The 22,089-nt window shown below is 37.2% G+C and overlaps 1 protein-coding gene across 4 annotated transcripts in view; it reads right to left on the reverse strand.

Annotated features, from left to right (window-relative positions):
• Window positions 1-22,089, reverse strand: part of PTPRO (protein tyrosine phosphatase receptor type O) — a 259,746-nt gene that overhangs the window by 98,403 nt on the left and 139,254 nt on the right. For all 4 annotated transcript variants that reach the window (XM_086404083.1, XM_086404084.1, XM_086404081.1 and 1 more), the window contains exons 2-4: window positions 13,277-13,550; window positions 3,239-3,397; window positions 1,327-1,479 (exon numbers count right to left, since the gene is read on the reverse strand). In XM_086404083.1, the coding sequence (XP_086260209.1) occupies window positions 1,327-1,479; window positions 3,239-3,397; window positions 13,277-13,550 (586 nt within the window). The remainder of the gene's footprint in view (window positions 1-1,326; window positions 1,480-3,238; window positions 3,398-13,276; window positions 13,551-22,089) is intronic.

Here is a 22,089-nt window from a genome sequence, read left to right on the forward strand (position 1 = left end):
GGTAGAAAATTATGAAGGCCACTGAATGGTCTCTACCTACAACAAATTCTACATATCTTTCAAACAGCAACTCAACACTCACCTCTTAGGAGCTTTTAATAAAAATTAATCTTTTGCTCTTTCATGCTGCTATATAACTTTGTGTGTATATGCTCAGTCACTTCAGTCATGTCCAACTCTTTAATAATATTTATTGCATTCTGCCTTGTATGATTGCCAATAGCTGTTTAGTTGCTAAGTCATGTCCAACTCTTTGTGACCCCATGGATGTAGCCCATCAGATTCCTCCATCCATGGGATTTCCCAGACAAGAATACTGGAGTAGGTTGCCATTTCCTCCTCCAGGGGATATTCTTGACCCAGGGATTGAACCCATGTCTCCTGCATTGGTAGGCGGATCCTTTAGCATTGAGCCTCCAGGGAAGCCCATGAGTGCCAGTAGTACCTCTACCGTTTTTGAGGCCAGGAAACCATTTCAGCGGACTTTGTTTTCATCTCGCCCAGTACTTTAAAAATCTCCCAGGTAAAAGACGCTCAACTAGTTTCCTTACTTGAATAATGAAAACTACAAGTAGAATCTTAGGTGTTGATGTAAGGTGAATAAAATATTAATATTTAGCTGAAATAGTTTCTTTGTTTTGGTCTAAAGAATGAGAATCATGACATCTTAAAATTTCAGATTGGCAGGGTCTGTTGGTGATCTATTATAACCCATTCCCAATGTTTGTATGAATTGTGCCCCCTCATGCTTATCGAATACTTAAGCATGTTTTTGGGGAAAATGTCAGTTATATTGGTATTGGTCATGGGTATTTAGCATGTGTGTATTTATTTTACCCATCCATTCTTTCACCTTCCTACCCATCTATCTATCCATCCATTCATCCATCTATCCATCCATGATTAAGTTAAGCACTGCCAAGTTTTAGGTGTATCTGAATCCTAATATTTTCTTTTAATAATCAGATAATCTATACTAGAACATCTCACATCTGTTCTTCTGCCATATGGTTATTATGTCATATTGTAGATTTACTGATGTCTACTTGATTCAGTTAAGTTACTTACTTATAACTTTTGGTAATATCACATGCTATTTTATTCAAAGATTAAAAATCTGTGATTTCATTGATATTTAAATTTTTTATTGAGTATTTTGCTCAGTTCATTTTACATTGATAGAAAATTCATTTTAGATTATTGAAATATGTATTTTTTTCTGAGTTCTGGAACAGAATTTTCCTTAGGATGACAGAAAGAATATATATAACAACAACATATAATTTAATTATTTTTTCACTAAATTTGATTTTTCAAATGACTTACCAGTTCTATGCTGTTTGGGTTCATGACTGACACCGCTGTACTCCACAAGAGTGCTTTTATTAAAATTTGCCTCTGATACCAGCTGAAAGGTGATATTACTATAGCATATTCCTGGCAGCCAGTGATTAAACACTGTTTTTCCTTTAAAAAAATCTGAGGAATAAAAACAATTATATTAAATTTTTGGTTTTCTAAATGCCACAGACTTCTAGAAAGTTCTGAACAATTATGACTATCTGTCAAATAATATTTCCTGTGACTTCTAGTATAGTCAGTAATAAAAATTTGATTTAAGGCTTGAGATGAAAATTGAAATTTTTAGACACAAAGGCTTTTTCTGCAAGAATTAGATACAATTGGAATTAAAATTTTATTATAGGAACATTTGATGTATTAAGTGGAAATGGTAACATATAGAAATTGTAGAGATTAGGTTTATGCTAATCATTTACTGTAAGAACCCAAGGTATTTTGCCAATTTATGATTTAGGAAAAAATAATTTTACAAGAAATGTTTTCACTAGACTCACTTGTAAAATATAGCCTATTTTTTAAAAGAAAATGATGTCATTTGGCAAATGGGACCTTCCTGAAAAAAGAAGAAAATTTAAAAAATTGAATTTTATTTAGAAAATGTTTTTTTTTGGAAGATAATAATAAACTTAAAAACCCAATCCAAGTTGGAAAGAAATGAGGGAAAGGAACTGAAAATACCACTTATTGAATGAAAAGCCAAAAATAATTTGCAAAATTAATTAACTTAAAATAAAGAGCATACTAGTTAACATTTTTAAATTCATGGAATTTAGCTCAACAAAAGTGTCAGTGATGGTTTTCAGTTATTTATAAACTTATATTTGCATGTGATCAATAAGCAAACAAGGTCCCAATTACTAATTTTCAGGTAATCTGTTTTCATTGAAAACAAAGAATACAGTAATAGAGTCTATTTTTGTTTATTTGATTTTTTTTTTAAGTTTTAAAAAAAACCTGTAGAGTTACTGCATGTGCCTTAAACACTGTCTCATTAAAAAAAAAATCCTTGGAAGATTCAAGAATTTATAAAAGCAGCAAGTCAAAGTGGGATGTTTCTGGGTATCATGCCTTAGGTGGTTGAGTAAGTATCCTCTACCTGGTTTTCATTTACAACTAATCAGCTTTGAGACCAGCACCTACACTCAGTGCAGATAAGTGTAGTGGCTCTGTGTCCTGAGAATATTTGTCTCTCCAGTTCAGTTCCCAAAACTGAATGTCCTCTGTCCTCTCCCTGTCCCTCTCCCACTTGGCCCACTTCTGCCCTCTAGTCTATTCAGAGAAATTGATTGGGGTTCTTTAGAAATTTTTAATTCCCCTGGACCCTCTTCTCTCTCTCTCTGACCACAAGGTTCCCATCAAGCCAGTAAAAATAGTGAAACCCATTTTTGTATATTAATGCAGTCATTTAACTAGTTATACGGATAAATATACACAAAGGAACTGAAAAGTATTGTGTTAAGCATTCAAGAATAATGTTGGACCATCTCCAAATGAAATTTTTTGAAAGACCCCCAACTAACTTCCCAGGTCTGGAAATGCCTTACTGCACTCAGAAGGAAATGATTAGGTGCTGTGCTTCTAAATTTAAATTTGTTTCCTACACCAGACATGCAGGAATAATATTTGGCAAGAATAACATGTAAGTCATAATAATTTGAGTTTTTATGTTTATGCATGACACATGACTCTAAAATAATGAACCAAACATTTTAAGTCTCCTCATAACAATATTTTCATGCATCAGTAACTATTTTTATTGGTTCATTATGATCAAACAGTGAATTATAAGACTTCTTCAGAGCAAGAGCAAGGCCATTTGGCAGAAATTATGTAAAATGTAAGAGTCATCATTTTTCATCTTTCTGTTGCCTCTTACCTTTATATAGTATTGTCCGGAAGTCTTTACCTTCCCAATAGCTTATGTTTACTCTTGTGAAAACGTTATATTTTTCTGGATAATGAATTTCAAAGAGGACTCCTGTTTCAGGAGAAGGTTTATAGTCATATATTGAAACACTGGTTACAGGAAGAGGTTCTGCAGAAGGAAAGTTAATGGAGAAAGGGGAATTGGGAAAAGAGCAAAATACCATTATTAATACTTGGAAGTGCCAAGGATGACACCTATTAGCATTTTACACATACTTTAATTATCTGTAAGACACTAAACTCCTCAGTACTCCTGAGCTGACTGTTCTCCTTAGCAGTAATTAATAAAGCATATTTTATGTGGTGATTTCTGCTTTTCAAAGAACTTTCATATTCATTTTTCCAATTGCCTTTTGCAACAACCCTAAGATCTAGGAAGAGCAAATATTCATATCACCATTCAACATATAAAAATAATGATAACTGAGACTTTAAATTACTTGTCAATGGTAATTTAACAAGGACATGGCAGAGTCTGTATCTACAGATTCCTAGTTCATTTTTCCCCCAAGTCAAGAAAATTTGATATTAATAACAGACAAGTAACAGAAAATAGGCTTCCTGGGAGGCGGGTGCAGTGGTAAAGAATCCACCTGCCAATGCAGGAGATGCAAGGGACTTGGGTTGGATTTCTGGGTGGAGAAGATTCCCTGGAGGAAGAAATGGCAACCTGCTCCAGTATTCCTGCCTGGAAAATTCCATGGACAGAGGAAACAGCAAGCTACAGTCCATGGGGTCACAAAGAGTGGGACATGACTGAGTACAATAGAAAATATATTTTGGCTCTGACCAGACATAAATGTTTTAATAATCAGTTATTTCTTCATGTGAGCTTAGCACTTTTTAAATATTAAGTATAAGATTGCAAACCATCCTATATTATGAGAATTATAGTTCATAATATTTACCAGCCTTTCTACAGAAGTTTAAAAATGTTTATTTTTATTTTGTATGAGTTGTTAACTCATCACAAAACTTTGTAAATAAATACTCATTTTTTAAATAACTGATTGATTGATTTATGTCTGAATCTCCTCCATTCCCACTTTTCAGCCCAAGTCTTGTACAGTACCAGAGTCCCTTCACTCTTTAGTAGGGACTAATGAATGAATCTTACTAGCATGCATTTCATTCAAGAAAATATTTGAAACAATTTGGCATGGAGTCAACTCTTTATTGGCTTCCCTGATGGCTCAGTGGATAAAGAATCCCCCTGCAAAGCAGGAGGCACAGGGGTCACGGGTTCAATCCCTGAATGGGGAAGATGGCAACCCACTTCAATATTCTCAGCTAAAAAATCCAATCGACAGAGGAGCCTGGCGGGCTACAGTCTGTGGGGTTGCAGAGTCAGATACAACTGAGCAACAAAGCACGAATCAACTCTTATAGAAAAAACTGATTTTGATTCAAAGTTTTAGCATTGAGAGGATTCTTGGACATCTATAGCCTAAATGAAGCCTCCAATTAAAATAAATTAAATTAAAAAAAGAACAAAACAAAAGAAATGAACTTAGTTTAAGTTTTACACTTTGAAATTTCAATTTCAATAACATAAGAAACCAAAATTTGACTTAGTGCATTCAACAAATACCTACTTTGTCTCAATCTAAATATCTTTTTTGTTGTTTTTACAAATTTATATTCTAAATGTTTCTGTTTTATTTTTGCCAATGTTTGTTTCATTATTGCTTAATCTTTTTAAATAAGTATAATTCTTTCATCTATCATTTTATAGATGATAACATACTACAAATTTTTGTTATGTTGCTACATAAAACATAATCCAAAATGTGATAATAATTTTGATGTCTATCTTGTTTAGCATAGATTTCATTTGTTCTAAACCATAAGCCCTTGGCCAAATTTTGCTTTCTCATTGTCCCATTTCTTGCTTTTTATTCACTGTTTTGAGGCAGTTTAGCATCCTTTCAGCTCACCAGAAGCTGTAGTCTAAGGCCAAGGCATATAACATCACTCTGGGGTTCTTGATATTATGGATGATATAGCTGTTTTCACAAACTTGTTCTCTGAGTAACAGCGTAACTAAGCTTGGTACTTGATAGTAAGACTATGTGTCTCTTGCATCCTTAGGACTCCACAAATGCCTTTTTTGACAAGCAGGAAGAATCTTTGCTTTCAACAATGAGTCTGGCTCTGGGTCATATCTAATGTGTAAATATTCAATCCTTCCTACTCTATGGTGACCCAGACTCAGTACTGTCTTCTTTCAGACTCAGAGCACAAAGGCTCCATGACTTCAGCCTTCTTCCCTACTTTGATTTAAATATAAATTTATTTATTTTAATTGGAGGTTAATTACTTTACAGCATTGTATTGGTTTTGTGTACTTTGAGTTTCTGATTCATGGAGACACCTGTCTTATTTCTGAGCCTAGAAATATATTTTTGGTTTTCTTTTCACTTTGTGGTGGGAGCAAAGAATACATGACAAAGCAGAAATTTACTGCATTATTTTTACTAAAAAATCCTACCATAGAGTCCCATTTTTTCTTTTAATAAAAAATTAAAAATGGCATTTAATAGCATCATTATTTCCTCATTAGGTGGCCCACATAATAAAAACGATCTTCAAATTGAAGAATATTTCCTGTTTCTTAATTCCCTTTGAACCATCATGACAGTTCATGAATAGGAAGACTCTTAAAGTTCTGGAGGTGACTATCTTAGAAGATGAAAAAACAAGCAGATGTAGGCTTGTACTTGTTAATATCTGCTAATTGCTGAGGTTATTTCTTCCTGTGATTGCTCTGTTTTTTAGGAACTAAAAGGAAAGCTCAGTATCCTTTGCTTCTGATGTGACCAACCTAAGGACATGTGTCTTCTGACATGATCCTCTTGATGGAGACAAACCTGGGCTTAGTCCCCCACTTCTGATGTCAGGAGTAGGGAAAGGGGAACCATCCAGGTCCCAGGCCAGAGCTCTTGTCTGATGCTTAGATAACAGCCTGGGACCTGACCTAATGGTTCAGGTGTATCCAAGCAGGCCACTGAGTTGAGCTGGCAGCAGCAGCCACCTGTGGCCCAGGAAGGATGTTTAACATCGCATCTACTAACTTAGTTCAAGTCTTCATTTCTTTTGTAGGAGAGCAAAATTTGCCACCACAAAATGTGTCTCTTTGGCATGAGGCTTTTTTGTTTTTTAAGAAACAGAAGAATCAGGAAGAAACTTTGATCTTCCCCCTAACTGTTAAAAGAATTTAGATGGCCTGTTCCTGGAATAGAGTATCACCAGGGGGATTGGCAAAGAATATGGGCTGGAAGCAGTGAGAGAAACTCAGCAGGGCTTGGAGATCAGAGTCCTCTCTGTGTCCTGTGGTCTCTTCAGGGCCCAGCTTTTGTTTATCAAACATCTGCTTTTCCATCTTCATGTACATTGCCTTCCTCCTCCTTTATGGTCTCAAATCACTACCCCCAACATCTTCTTTTGTCTTTAGCTGAAGATGGTTTCTAAGGTGAAGGTTTTGGCCATTTCGGAGAATTCTTGTTTCCTGGGTCTCTCCCATCTACACAATTGATTACATTTCAGTTTGATTTTCTTTTGTTCATTTGTCTCACATCAGTTTAATTCTTAGACCAGCCTGAAAAACCTAGAAGGGTAGGTAAGAATTTCTTCCTCTCCAACACTTTCCTGGAATATTTAAACAACTTTCTGAATTACTCTTCCTGCCTCCAACCTCACCTTAATTTTTCTTATCTCTGTTTAAACGTTTTAAGCTTTCAGGCTACTTGATATTCTCACTTTTGTCAGTCTCTTTTAAATCTGTCACCTCCACCTCACTGATTTTTCCCCATCTGATCTTTTCTGTTTCTCCTTTGCTCTCAGCCTCTTGAGAAATTTTCTATTTAATGTCATTGGTATTAATTATACTTAGTGATCTTATACTGGATGCTACAAACTATGTTAAGGAGTTTATTTAAATTTTTTTAGTATAAAAAATTTACATTATTTAATAGCACCCACTACCAAATCAGTAATCAACAGCCCACAAGCCAAATCTGGCCTGCCACATGTTTTTGTATGATTTCCAAGCAAAGAAGGCTATTTACAGTTTAAAATGGTTGGCAAAACTCAACAGAAGAATACTATTTCATGACACATGAAAATTATGTGAAATTCAAATTTTGGTGTTTTAAAATAAAGTTGCCTTAGAACACAGCCATGCTTATTTGTTTATGTGTTATCTATGGCTGCTTTTCTGCTAACATAGTGGAGTTGAATCACTGTAACACAGACCATATGGTCCACAAAGCATAAAATATTTATTACCTAGGTCTTTACAGGAAAAGTTGGCTAACCAGTGGAATAGATTATAAATTAGAAAACTAGAAGAATGGAATAATCTGCCAAAGTCTACATTATGGTTCCCAGATTTCTCTGACTCTAAAGTTCATGCTTTGATCCACTATTCAAAATATCTGTGTGATAATTTGTCCATTCCAAAGCAAGATTCATACCATGTGCCTTGCAGCTCTGTTACAAGAAGGAGATTTCCCCCAATCAAATTGTGTGTCATTCCTTGTATAAGACCTGTCCTCATTCCTCGTCACTTAAAGATTAAGGTCTAAACACTTTTGTAAAGTATTCAAGGTTATTCCCGATATTTCTAGTGACCTTTTTCTTCATTTTCTGGAATCATAGATGCTTGCCATCTTCACTCTTGCAGTTCACAGGTGTGCCCTGCTATTAAAAAATGCTATGCCTGCATTTTTAAAAAATCTATGATTCACTTTAAGTCTGAGTGTAACACTTTCCATTGCTTATTCATTTGGCAAATTTTCACTAAATTTTTCATCATTGTTTCTTCTGAGGTGCCTTCCCAATGTTTCCTAAGAAGGCTGGGTAGTCTCTTACATAATTCTTTTACAGCACTTATCATATATTTGTAATGTTTTCTTTATCTTTTCCACTATTGTATATCATCTTTGAGAATGGGCATTTTATTTATTTCTCTGGCACCTAGGATGTGGCATAGAGAATGTAGACAATATATAAAGTAAAAACTCAGACATTATTTTTATTTATCATGGCTGAATTGTATGCTCCATGTATGTTCTGTAGTCATGTCTCTAAGACTTAACAAACACAGGAGACAGCAGTGTGTAAACAGGATTTCCCAACTTTCTAAGAAGTTGTTTTCATGTATTATTTTATCTCCTGAGAAACTACTCCTTGTTTCTAATGTGCCCATGATATGCTGAAGGTTCTCAAACAGTTAAATATTAATCAGATGTCAGAGCCTAAGGGTTATGAAACTCTTGAACTGGCCAAATGACTTGTTTGTGCTGGATTTATTCTTTGCTATGTTCCTCAGCTTTCTCTGAGAGTGCCAGACTCAGAACAACTGTGGAGAAATATCAAAGGACTGCCCTAGGGCCAATTGCTTTGTCATTGCTTATTTCATGAAGACAAAGATGGAACAGACAATAAATGACTGCATCAAATGTACCCTTTCATTCTCAACTTGTCAGCTATGGGAACAGATCCTACAAATGTTTTGTAAACTTTCAAGAAGCCTTCCCCTTAGAAAAATAAAGATGGGAAAAATACATCATTAGCTAATAAATAATGGTAATTTTAGAGCTCAAAAGTAATTTTAGTCATCCATTTTAACCCTCTCTTTTTTAAAAGAGGAAGCTGAAACCCAAATATCACTAATGTCCCAGAAATATTTGTACAAAAAAACCCAGTTCCTATAGTCCCAAACTGTTACTGCTTTCAAAACTGGGATGGTGTAATTAAGTATTTGAAAATGCAAGAGAAAGTGAGAGACAATAAACCATCATTAATTAATTTTTACTCTTTAGATATCAATGCAAGTTTCCTCTTTCAATTAGGATGTAGAAAACTGCAATTCAATATTATCCCTCGACATCTAACAGTGAGAAGAAAAAGCCAAATAATGCGTGAGACATAATTTTTCTTGAGTTTATCGGAGAGATGAGATTGCAAGGCAACCAAATGAGCTAAATTCCAAAGATGAGCCCCTCTGGGACACCAGAGGGGACACAGCAACTGTTTTCCCTTTAGTAGGGCACGGCAGAAAGAAGGAGCACCATTAAAGCCGGAGAGAAGAAAGCAACTAGCATTTTCCTGATTCATACAGGCAGTGTGTGTGCATTTATGCTCAGTCGTGTCTGACTCTGTGTGACCCCATGGACTGTAGCCTGCCAGGATTCTCTGTCCATGGGATTCTTCAGGGAAGAACACTGGAGTGGGTTGCCATTTCCTACTCCAGGGGATCTTCCCAACCCAGGGATGGAACCCACAGCTCTTGCAATTCCTACACTGGCAGGTGGATTCTTTCCCACTAGCATTTTCTAGGAAGTCCCTCCCATACATAGAAGATGGCTACATTCCTTGAGATATTTTATTTGCTTTTATTAACAATTGGCTGTTCCTATTATCTGCCCTTTGTTGCAAAACTCCTGTATATCCTAGCTCCCCATTTGCCTCCTTGGAACAGTTTTCTCAGGGTCACTTGAGATGCTGCCTTCAGAGCTTGAAATTTTCCGTATGTTCCCTGAACAAAACTTAACTTTCAACTTTTAGGTTGTGCATATTTTTTTTAAGTTGACATGCTAAAACAATAATATTTTGAATGCAATTGGTTAAGTAAACTATGTTATTAAAATTTATTTCACCTTTTCAGAAAATATGTGTCTCTCAGAAAATTTAATATTACATATGTGATTATTGGCTAGTGCTAGTCTAAACACTCCAATTAAAAGACAGAGATTTTCAGATTGGGGGAAAAAGCAGAACCAACTGTATGCTGTTTACAAGAAACCCATTTACCTATAAAGATGTAAGTAGGTTAAAGCATAAAGATGAAACAAGTAAACTATGAAAATACTTAAAGAAAACTAAAATGTCTATATTAATATCAGACAAAATAGTCTTCAACACAAGTCATTTGATGAGGGATAAAGGGGGACATTGCATACAGATAAGAAGCTCAACCCATTTTCCAGGCAAGAGTACTAGAGTGGGTTGCCATTTCCTTCTCCAACAAGAAGACATAGTAATCCTAAAATTATTTGCACCTAACAACATAACAATAGGGCTTGAAAATAGATAAAGCATAAATTAAAAGAAGTGAAAGGTGAAATAAACAGATCCACACTCTCTGTCAATCACTGTTAGAACAAGTTGAAAGCAAATCATTAAGGATAGAAGACTTGAACAACCAATGTGACCTAAATTGACATTTATTAAAACATCACTCAACCAGTGCTCACAGAATGCATAACAAGATAGGCCATTTGATGGAATTTGCATAAGTGAAGAGGAACTAAACAGCCTCTTGATGAGGGTGAAAGAGGAGAGTAAAAAAGCTGGCTTAAAACTTGACATTCAAAAAACTAAGATCATGGCATCTGGTCCCATCACTTCATGGCAAATAGATGGGGAAAAAGTGGAAACAGTGACAGATTTTATTTTCTTGGGCTCCAAAATCACTGCAGACAGTGACTACAGCCACAAAATCAAAAGACGCTTGCTCCTTGGAGGAAAAGTTATACAAACCTAGACAAAAAGCAGAGACATCATTTTGCTGACAAAAGTCCATATAGTCAAAGCTATGGTTTTTCCAATAGTCATAAAAGGATATGAGAGTTGGACTATAAAGAAGGCTAAGCACTGAAGAACTGATGCTTTCTAACTGTGGTGCTGGAGAAGATGCTTGAGAATCCCTTGGACAGCAAGGCAGTCAAACCAGTCAGTCCTAAAGGAAATCAACCCTGAATATTCATTGGAAGGACTGACGCTGAAGCTAAAGTTCCAATTTTGGCCACTTGATACAAAAAACTGACTCAATGAAAAAGACCTCAATTCTGGGAAAAGACCCTGATGCTGAGGGCAGTAGGAAAAGGGGAAACAGAGGATGAGATAGTTGGATGGCATCAGTGACTCAGTGGACATAAGTTTGAGCAAACTCCAGGAGATAGTGAAGAACAGGGAAGCTGGAATGCTGTAGTTCATGGGGTCTCAAAGAGTCAAAAGTGACAGTGACTGAACAGCAACAACGGTCTCTCATTTACTTAGATCAACAAAAAGGTCTCTGCAAAATTGCCCAGTTTTTGGATTATCAACAACACACCTTCCAGCCTGCATATCAAAGAATAAAATCACAAAAGAAAATAGAAGATTCTTTGAATAGAACTTACTTCATGTGCTAAAATATCAACAAGATATTTCAGAAATCTTTCACTATTTACTTACTTAAATTTCTTTGTGAACCGTTAACTAAAAGCTGACTTCTCCAGCTTTGTCTAATCCAGAGTAGCTGAGCTCATGTTAATGAGTGTTGGGTCAGCAAAAGTCACTACAGCTTTATTTTTCTCTGTGTCTTAGCCCTTTTTCCCCTGGCTCTTTTTCCTGTTACTTGCTTAACTAAATTGAATTAATATTTATTGATCACCAATTAAGCATAAGGGTTATGCTAGATGTTCCTTTGACATTATGAAGATGAATAAAGCAGAGGTTACAGGCATTACGTACCTAGATCTGCTGCCTGGCTCTATTAGCTCCTAATTCACTATTTCCGAAGCTTAAGATAGTATTTCACCAGGCAAGTCCATTCTTTGATTCAGTGAGCTTATAGATTTGTTCATTATATCTTTAAACCATGAAGGTCTTGAGTCTGTGCCATTCCTAATTTTTAGAACTCAGTACTGTTCCTGGTATTCTGCCAAGGGAAACTTTAAATAATTTTTGACAGACATGTTAAAAATAGGTCCTTTAGCTTGATTCTGCATTCTTGCTTCTTGGTGTTTCTCTTTCTTTTTACCCCAATGTAAATATCACTATGTCCTTTTCCTTAACTGTGGCCAGAAAGATCACTTTCAGATGGCAATTAAAAGGTTACAGTTGCTGGAAAATTTGCACTGAGGAACAATGAACAAAAAGAACTTTGCTGAGACATTACATTGCTTAAGTGATAAACTCTACCATCTTATAGATAACAGTTGGTGATGGACAGAGAGGCCTGGTGTGCTGCAGTCTATGGGGCCATAAACAGTCAGACATGACTGAGCCACTGAACTGATAGATAACAGTTTTCATCTATACCTCAGCTTATTGGGCTTCTCTGGTGGCTCTGCAGCAAAGAATCCACCTGTCAATGCAGGAGACTCAGGCTCCATCCCTGGGTCAGGAAGATCCCCTAGAGGAGGAAATGGCAAGCCACTCCAATATTCTTACCTGGGAAATCCCACGGACAGAGGAGCCTGGCATGCTACAGTCCACAACACAACTTAGCGACTAAACAACAACAACCTCACCTTATACAGTAGAATTGAATTTTATTTTGCGAGTAGGTTTTAAAGTCAGAGAGTAAAGTAAAAATCATATATAGATAAAACCACTCCTAAAAAACTTCTAATATCAGCATGACCTCTTAAGGCAGGAGTTACTAAGGATTAAAATGTCAATGACATTTTTTTTCCTCAGTTTTTTTCTTGGGCATTGGAAACATAGGCTATTTTCAGGCTGAGGTGGGGAAAAGCAACTGATAAGTGATGTCTTTTATTCTCTCTCAGCTAAAAATGTGTAATTGGAATTTGAGCCAGCTAAATATGAGTGTAAATTCTTTACTTCAAAAAGCAAGTTGCTTAACATGAGACTATATGTTCTAGTGGAAAAAAAAAAACTTAATTACGATCATACTATTAAGTTATATAATAGCAAATTACATGGTTCAATCATGAATCTAAAATGGCCATTCAATCTCAAAATACACTATTGAGGTTGACTTTTTTGTTTAAAACACTTTTTTTTTTTTTAAACAGAAGGTTACAATATAATGTGATCAACTTCTGTGAGAAACTATATTCCAAGTGAAGCAGAACTTTGAACCTTGTCAATTGATTTGAAGGCAGTTGATCTTGCCGTTCTGGACTGACTGAGAACTACAAGAGAATACACCCAATAAAGAAACACAGAGGATCATATTACATATGGTGCTTACTTGTTAACACAGTGATTGATCTAGACGGCTTGGTAACCACATTTCCATTTACCACCACCAGAGTGATTATGTAATATAGGCCATGATAATTGGCCTTAAAGATAATGGGAGGAGGCAAAGTACTGTTGAATTCCTCAAATTCAAAGAAGTAATTTTTTGATTCACCAGTTATCTTCACAACATACACAGATGATGGACTCATGATGTCTGAAGCTTCTAAAGAGACAGCGATGCTATTATCATCTTGGACAGTTACGTGGAATGTGGTAGCATCCTGTTTAAGAAAACAGAGAAAAAGAAAATGGAGGTCAAGTTTCAGATTATTTTCATTAAAATTATACTGAGATAATTTCCCCCAAAATTAATGTTGTAACAAGTATTGCTTCCTGAAATAAGGTTACACAGGTTTTTTTTAGTATATGCGGAAAATCAAAAAGAGGAATATTAGCCATATTGTGGCTATTGATCTTCTCAGGCCTTTTTACTTTTAGTATTCTTCCGGATTGAAAAGCTACTTCCAATTCACGGATTGTGCCATGTAGTAAACACAAAATAAAAACATCATGGAACTGTGTAAAAATAAATGAATGAAAATCATCTTGGCACTCAACTTTCAGAGAAGTCCTTGGTTTCATCTTTGTTGAAAAAGCTATATGGTTTGAAGAAGCATTGTTTTACTTGGGAACGAGTAGTCCTGCTGTAGTCCTAGGAAAATTCTAGAAAAATGTTTCAACGCAGTTATTTTCTCCTTGACATCTCACCTGCCAGTTCTGACAACTAAAAAAAAAAAAAAAATCAGGGCTGAGAAACCTTATTATCCTTCTCTTTAAATTTTAGCCAGTCCTCATTAAAAGAAACCATGATGCTCTTTGAAGAAGGGACTGGACTGAAAAGCCGTGGGCATTGATGGAAAAGTCAGCAGTCAGTGCACTGAAAACTTTGCTCCAAGTCCCCAGGTAACTGTTTATGAACAGTATTTGAAAAATCATTTGTGTAGTTGGTTTAAATATTCCTTCCTGATTCTTTCCCACACTCCATAGGCAGACTGGGACTTCTGTTCTCTGATCTTGACAAAATTCGTGTACTTTGTAACATTTGCTGTTCTGTTTCACTTTTCCTTCTGGGTGTGTGTGATGTCCAGGACAAATTATTTCATTGCTCTGAGCCTCAGGTTTTTCTTCCATGAAAGTGGGACAGAAAAATTGCTGAAACTTGTCAAGGACTTACAAGCATCCAGGTACCAAGGTAGGCAGGCTTGGTAAACATAATCATCACATTTAAGATTCATAGGGATGTCAGGAGACAGGTATTATTATTTTTAATCTCGGCTTGTAGCTGAGAAAACTGAGAGCCAGAAAGAGTAAGTCACTTGATCCAGGTCACACATATAGTTCAGACTCTTAACCACTGATCTACACAAGTATCAAGTTTGATCATTCCACACGTCTTTGTCTTCTCCTCTTGACTTATTTTCCTAACATTGAGACTGACACACAGTATGTAGCTGATAAGCATTTGTAAAATGAATGAAAGAATTGCTGATTATATTAATTATATGGGAGCCTTCTCCTCTTAGAATTAATCTGCTTATTGATTTTGGTAACTTGCATAGTGTCAAGACAAATCAAGCATGTGATATATCAATCCTTTAAAAGAAGACGTAAAAATATACTGATTTTTTTTCTTCTTATTTAATTTTTTAAAGAAATCTAGTTTTTAAAGGTCCTGGTACTAATAAAGAATTGGAGAAGGGCATGGCAACCCACTCCAGTATCGTTGCCTGGAGAATCCCATGGACAGAAGAGCCTGGTGGGCTATAGTCCATAGGGTCACACAGAGTCAGACATGATGGAAACGACTTAGCACCATTTATAAAACTATCTGGCTATTAAGAGAAGTTTAATTCTATGTTAGCATTTAGTAGACTTAATAGTGTTCATATCATCCCTACCTCACTAGTCTGCAAGTCCTCCAGGGCAGAGACTGCATCTTATTTCTAGCTGTGTTTTCAGCTCTAAGACCAGTACATGACATATGCTAAGTGGTTTGTGACCTGAATAGGCCTGGGAAAATTTCTTTAATAATGGATTGTCAGTACAGATTTACTTTATTTTTTTAATACATTTATTTTATGTTAGTGAAATGGACTCCAAACAATAACTGCAGTACCAGTTGCATGACTTCAGTCATGTCCGACTCTTTGTGACGGTATGGACTGTAGCCCACCAGGCTCCACAGTCTATGGGATTCTCCAGGCAAGAATACTGGAGTGGGTTGCCATGTCCTCCTCCAGGGGATCTTCCCGACCCAGGGGTCAAATCCAGGTCTCTTATGTCTCCTGTATTGGCAGGCAGGTTCTTTACCACTGGCACCACCTGGGAAGCCCCCAGATTTGCTTTAAAAAAATATTTGTCACAGCCTGTAGCACGTGGGATTTTAGTTCTGTAATGAAGGATTGAATCCACGCCCCCTGCAACGGAAGCACGGAGTCGTAACCACTGGACCACCAGGAAAGTCCCAGATCCCTTTGTTCACATTTGTCTCTCATCCTCTGATACATGTGCAGACTTTTAAAACTGAGTTCTGTACTTTTGGGATCAAATCTAAAACATGACCCATTCTCCATTGGCAGTGGTCAGGTGGAACATGAGGCTGATGCAAGCACTGAATATCCAATAGACCTGAAACCTGGTTTTTATACATTATTGATTACAGAAGTCGATTCACTAATTCAGAGAATAATAAGTTTATAGACATGGAATATGCAATTGCTAAGAATTCTTTGCTGTATGTTTTAACAGCCAGTAAACTGGAAGTGTTTGTGATAACGAAAAGAAGAATAAATAAACTCAATTTTGTAGCGTGTTGAAGAAATATATGTCTCATGTGTCACGATGCTTTGTAGACAGTAACAGCTTCCAGGGAAAGGAACTAATCTTCCAAATGCTAACAACAGCTTTGAGGATGATTGTATCAGCCATGAAAATAAGCATTGGCCCATGTGCTCCCAGGTTGCCAAAAATAAATCAGGGTGGGCTAATCAGATTCAGTCAGTGGAACTAATGAGAAGAAGGCAGCAGGCCAAGTGCGATCTAGGCAGTGAGCCTAAAAGAAATGTCATCTATGCTATTTCTTTCTTCTCTGTCCTCTTTGCTCTAGCTTTTCCTGGAATCTATATTCAGGAAAAAATTCTGAATGTATGCTGCAGGCATGCTATCCTTGCTGAGAAGCAGGGCCAGAAAGAAGCGTTAGAAATAATCGAAATGGATCTGGTGCACTTAGGCAAGGCCAATGCTGATTTATTTGGTGGCTAGAAAAATATTTAAAACTTTTTTTTCCCTTCTGAGACTGGTAATGCTATTGCTTGACTCTACAGTAAAAATATTTTCACTGAAATGTCCTTTGCAGAACAAAGTTTAATATAGGAATTTCTCTGGTCCAACACCCTCATTTCACACTGGAGAGAACAGTGGTGCAAATGTCAGGCAGATAGTCGATGTCAGAACAAGGTCTGGGATCCACACATTCTGGTGCCCCTTGGTATTTCTCTTTTCCTAAACTGGAGGTACCTGGCTTAAGGCAGCAAAACGGAGCCTGGGGGCTTGGCTTCAGCAAGGAAGGGGAGCCCAGGAGCCTGCCACCTGTTCTATAGCCAGTCTTGGGAGAAAGAAGCTACTGGAAATAGAGTGGGCAGCACTAAAGAGGAGAAAAAATGGGGGATGAATCCCCTGGGATATGGGATAAGGACGTGAACTGGCCTTAGGTATGGACTCATCAGAAGTCCAAGAATCTCTTCTAGCATCCTTGACAAAAGTAGCAACTGTGGTGCATTGACCTGTCTCTCTGTCCCTTGATCTGGACGAAGCTTTGCACTAAGCATTATATATATATATATATATATATATATATATATATATATATATATATATAAAAGCTGAGACATTACTTTGCCAATAAAGGCCCATCTAGTCAAAGATATGGTTTTTCCAATAATCATGTATGGATGTAAGAGTGGACCATAAAGAAAGCTGAGCACCGAAGAATTGATGCTTTTTAACTGTGGTGCTGGAGAAGACTCTTCAGAGTCGCTTGGACAGGAAGGAGATCAAACCAGTCAATTCTAAAGAAATCAACCCTGAATATTCATTGGAAGGACTGATGCTGAAGCTCCAATACTTTGGCCACCTGATGTGAAGAATTGACTCATTGGAAAAGACCCTGATCCTGGGAAAGATTGAAGGCAGGAGGAGAACGGGTCGATAGAGGATGAGATGGTTGGATGGCATTAGTGACTCGATGGACTTGAGTTTGAGCAAGCTCCGGGAGTTCCTGATGGACTGGGAAGCCTGGTGTGCTGCAGTCTATGGGGTTGTAAAGAGTTGGACATGACTGAGTGACTGAACTGAACTGACATATATATATATATATATATATATATATATACACACACACATGAGAGTTGGACTATAAAGAAAGCTGAGCACCAAAGAATTGATGGTTTTGAACTGTGGTGTTGGAGAAGACTCTTGAGAGTCCCTTGGACTGCAAGGAGATCCAACCAGTCCATCCTAAAGGAGATCAGTCCTGGGTGTTCATTGGAAGGACTGATGTTGAAGCTGAAACTCCAGTACTTTGGCCACCTGATGCAAAGAGCTGACTCATTGGAAAAGACCCTGATGCTGGGAGGGATTGAGGGCAGGAGGAGAAGGGGATGACAGAGGATGAGATGGTCGGATGGCATCACCAACTCAATGGACATGTGTTTGGGTGGTCTCCAGGAGTTGGTGATGGACAGGGAGGCCTGGTGTGCTGCGGTTCACAGAGTCACAGAGAGTCGGACATGACTGAGTGACTGAACTGAACTGAACTGATACATACCTATGTATATGTTCCTTTTATTCCTTACAACCATCTTTAGAAGTAAGTGTTATTGGGACTTCCCTAGCAGTCCAGTGGTTAAAAATCCACTTGCCAATGCAAGGGACAAGGGTTTGACCCCTGACCTGGGAAGATCTCATGCTGTGGGACAACTCAGCCTGTGTGCCACAACTACTGAGCCTGCATTCTAGAGCTTGTGAGCTACAACCAATGAAGCCACCGCAATGAAAACCCCAAGCAATGCAGGGAAGAGTAGCTCCCACTTGCCACAACTATAGAAAGCCCAAGTGCAGTCAAAAATAAATAAATAAGTAAATAATCAATTAAAAAAGAAATCAGTGTTATTCCTATTTTACTCAGAGAGATTAAATAATTTCCTTAAGAAAACAGCAATGGACTTGGAATCAGAGGGTCTGAGTTTCTATTCTTTTTGGGCAGAGTATTACCCTTGTGAACTTGGGAAATCCCAGGGATCTTTTAACCATAGCTTCTTAATATATAAAATAGGGATAATTCCTATAACTCTTAGGATTTTTGTAAGGGTTAGATGGCTTTTACAAAAGTGCTAAAAGTGTGAAATCAATTAATATTAGCTATATTTCAAAAATTATTGTGTTCATCAGCTATACTCCTATATAAAATAAAACTTTAAAAAATCAAACTTTAATATGTACAATTTGTATCTGTCAATTATACCTCCATAAAGATGGTAAAAATAATTACCCATGACTGACTAAGCAAAATACAGATATCTATTTTATAATTATTATTCCATTCCAAGCTTCAAAAAATTTTAAAGTTGTAATTAACATCATGGACTAAAATTTTCCCAATAAGTTAACAAGAAAAAAAAAAAAGGGAATATTTTGGAATGTTCCTGATGGTATTGTCTTGCATGGTATAAACGTTTCATTCAGTGGATGTTCTATTTTTTTCTGTTTTAGCATGTCTTTCAAATTAATGAAGAAAATAAAAGTCATTCACACAAAGACCATGAGATAAAAAAAAAAACCCCAAGATATCATTCCATCACCACATCAAATTCAAAATGCCACATCATAGATAACTTACTGACTGCTTGCATTTTTAAGACCATATAATGCAGATATCCCTACTCTTGGATTCATAAAATTTGACGTTGTTTTCTAAGTTTATGTGTATGTATAAATTTTGGAGTGTGTAAAAACAGGTTTTGTTTTAGTTATGTTTTGAACCATTCAATGACCTTTAAACTATAGAGGTTCTGTAAATAGTCACTTAACGAACTTCAAAACCCAGCCAAATTCAGTAGTTATGTTCACTGGATGTTTTAATCACAGATCCTTGGAGAAATAGCATTTATTAATTCAACGACAAACATTAGCTAACTGACAACATGACATCAGGCATAGTGCTAGCGTGCTCGGTGTTAGTGAAAGAGAAGTGTGTAAGACAGGATACTTAAACTCCAGAAGCTCAGACTCCAGGGAGAGGTGTATAGTTATAACCCAGCTGAAAATCATTAGTTAAAAACTTTGAAAAACTGGTTGATACCTGTTTTTCCTGCCTATCTGAAATCCCTACTTAGATTGTGCCCTCTTCTCTGGATCACTGCTTCTTCTCCATTATAAAGCCCGTAAGGATGCTGATGGGGTTGCTGATTATGGTGCCCAACTCCCAGGTGAAAGCACCCCAGGACTCAGTTTGGGTGAATCATCCCCTATCCCCTCCCCATGAAGACAGTTACAGGGACACGTACGTGGACCAAGCCAGACAACCGAAATGCTTCCTCTGAAAAGTTTTAACTGGAATTAGTGAGAAGGAGCCCTTCTCTTCTGGTCTTTTGTGTGTGTGGATGCAGACCTGGGGAAGTCAGTGTCTGTAATTTCTGCCCCTTGAAGATCATTGTTTGAGGGAGAATTTCTGATTTGTTCAAAGGCCCCAGTCTCTGTCATCATAAGGCCCACCCACCATGCAGTTTGGTGACATGAGTGAATAAATTCCAGCTTATAGCTTATGTTGTTTAAAGCTGGACTTCCAAAATTTGCAGCCAAAGATCTTGAAAGAAGAATATTGTCCAGTATTATAGATGTGTAAAGAAGACAGCGATCCATTCTGTTTCTCTGGATAGACATCAGGGAAGGTTTCAGGGTGAAAGCAATGCTTGAAAGCTACTTAGGAGTTTCCCAGGGGTACAACGGTCAGAAAAGTCACCTAGACTTTTCTATACACTAGTTCCTAGAGAAGTGGGAAGAGGCTCCACAGTGCTGTGGAGTAGTTAGATAGTGGTAGGATGCTCAGAAGAGAAGCTGGAGAGCCCTAGCACAATTTGTGCCTTGTTAAGGAATCAGGATGTATTTTAGCCCAAAAGAAATCGTGAACAGTTTTAATGTAGAAAAGTGACATGATTAGACAGATCACAATTTAGAAAGGCCGATATAGTTAGGAGGATGGACAAGTATAGTTAAGAGTTGTCTGACTGGGCTCATCTAAGGCCAGGAGAAAGTAAGGAGACTGTTGTAACAGTTCGCGTAAGACCTGAGTGGTCTCCAAGCAAGTGCGCCAGATCTGCCCATGTTGATCCGTCTGTGTGATATACTTCTAGAAAATTACCAGTGCACCAGCTGGCAATCCAGTCAATGATTAGTCTTATCAGAGGGGATTTTAGAGGGAACACTTAAACAATTCTGCTGTGCTAAGGTTACCATATAGGGAATGATGGAATGCTCAATTTTTTTAAATAGTAATCTTTTTTTTAAATTTTATTTTATTTTTAAACTTTACATAATTGTATTAGTTTTGCCAAATATCAAAATGAATCCGCCACAGGTATACATGTGTTCCCCATCCTGGACCCTCCTCCCTCCTCCCTCCCCATACCATCCCTCTGGGTCGTCCCAGTGCACTAGCCCCAAGCATCCAGTATCGTGCATCGAACCTGGACTGGCATCTCGTTTCATACACGATATTTTACATGTTTCAATGCCATTCTCCCAAATCTTCCCACCCTCTCCCTCTCCCATAGAGTCCATAAGACTGTTCTATACATCAGTGTCTCTTTTGCTGTCTCGTACACAGGGTTATTGTTACCATCTTTCTAAATTCCATATATATGTGTTATTATACTGTATTGGTGTTTTTCCTTCTGGCTTACTTCACTCTGTATAATAGGCTCCAGTTTCATCCACCTCATTAGAACTGATTCAAATGTTTTCTTTTTAATGGCTGAGTAATACTCCATTGTGTATATGTACCACAGCTTTCTTATCCATTCATCTGCTGATGGACATCTAGGTTGCTTCCATGTCCTGGCTATTATAAACAGTGCTGCGATGAACATTGGGGTACACGTGTCTCTTTCCCTTCTGGTTTCCTCAGTGTGTATGCCCAGCAGTGGGATTGCTGGATCATAAGGCAGTTCTATTTCCAGTTTTTTAAGGAATCTCCACACTGTTCTCCATAGTGGCTGTACTAGTTTGCATTCCCACCAACAGTGTAAGAGGGTTCCCTTTTCTCCACACCCACAGTCATCAAGACAGTATGGTACTGGCACAAAGACAGAAATATAGACCAATGGAAGAAAATAGAAAGCCCAGAGATAAATCCACGCACATATGGACACCTTATCTTTGACAAAGGAGGCAAGAATATACAATGGATTAAAGACAATCTCTTTAACAAGTGGTGCTGGGAAATCTGGTCAACCACTTGTAAAAGAATGGAACTAGAACACTTTCTAACACCATACACAAAAATAAACTCAAAATGGATTAAAGATCTAAATGTAAGACCAGAAACTATAAAACTCCTAGAGGAGAACATAGGCAAAACACTCTCTGACATACATCACAGCAGGATCCTCTATGACCCACCTCCCAGAATATTGGAAATAAAAGCAAAAATAAACAAATGGGACCTAATTAACCTTAAAAGCTTCTGCATATCAAAGGAAACTA

Source organism: Bos grunniens, chromosome 5, assembly GCF_055505025.1.
Source record: "Bos grunniens cultivar Pamir isolate PY7600 chromosome 5, Bosgru_T2T1.0, whole genome shotgun sequence".
NCBI classification, from domain to species: domain Eukaryota; kingdom Metazoa; phylum Chordata; class Mammalia; order Artiodactyla; family Bovidae; genus Bos; species Bos grunniens.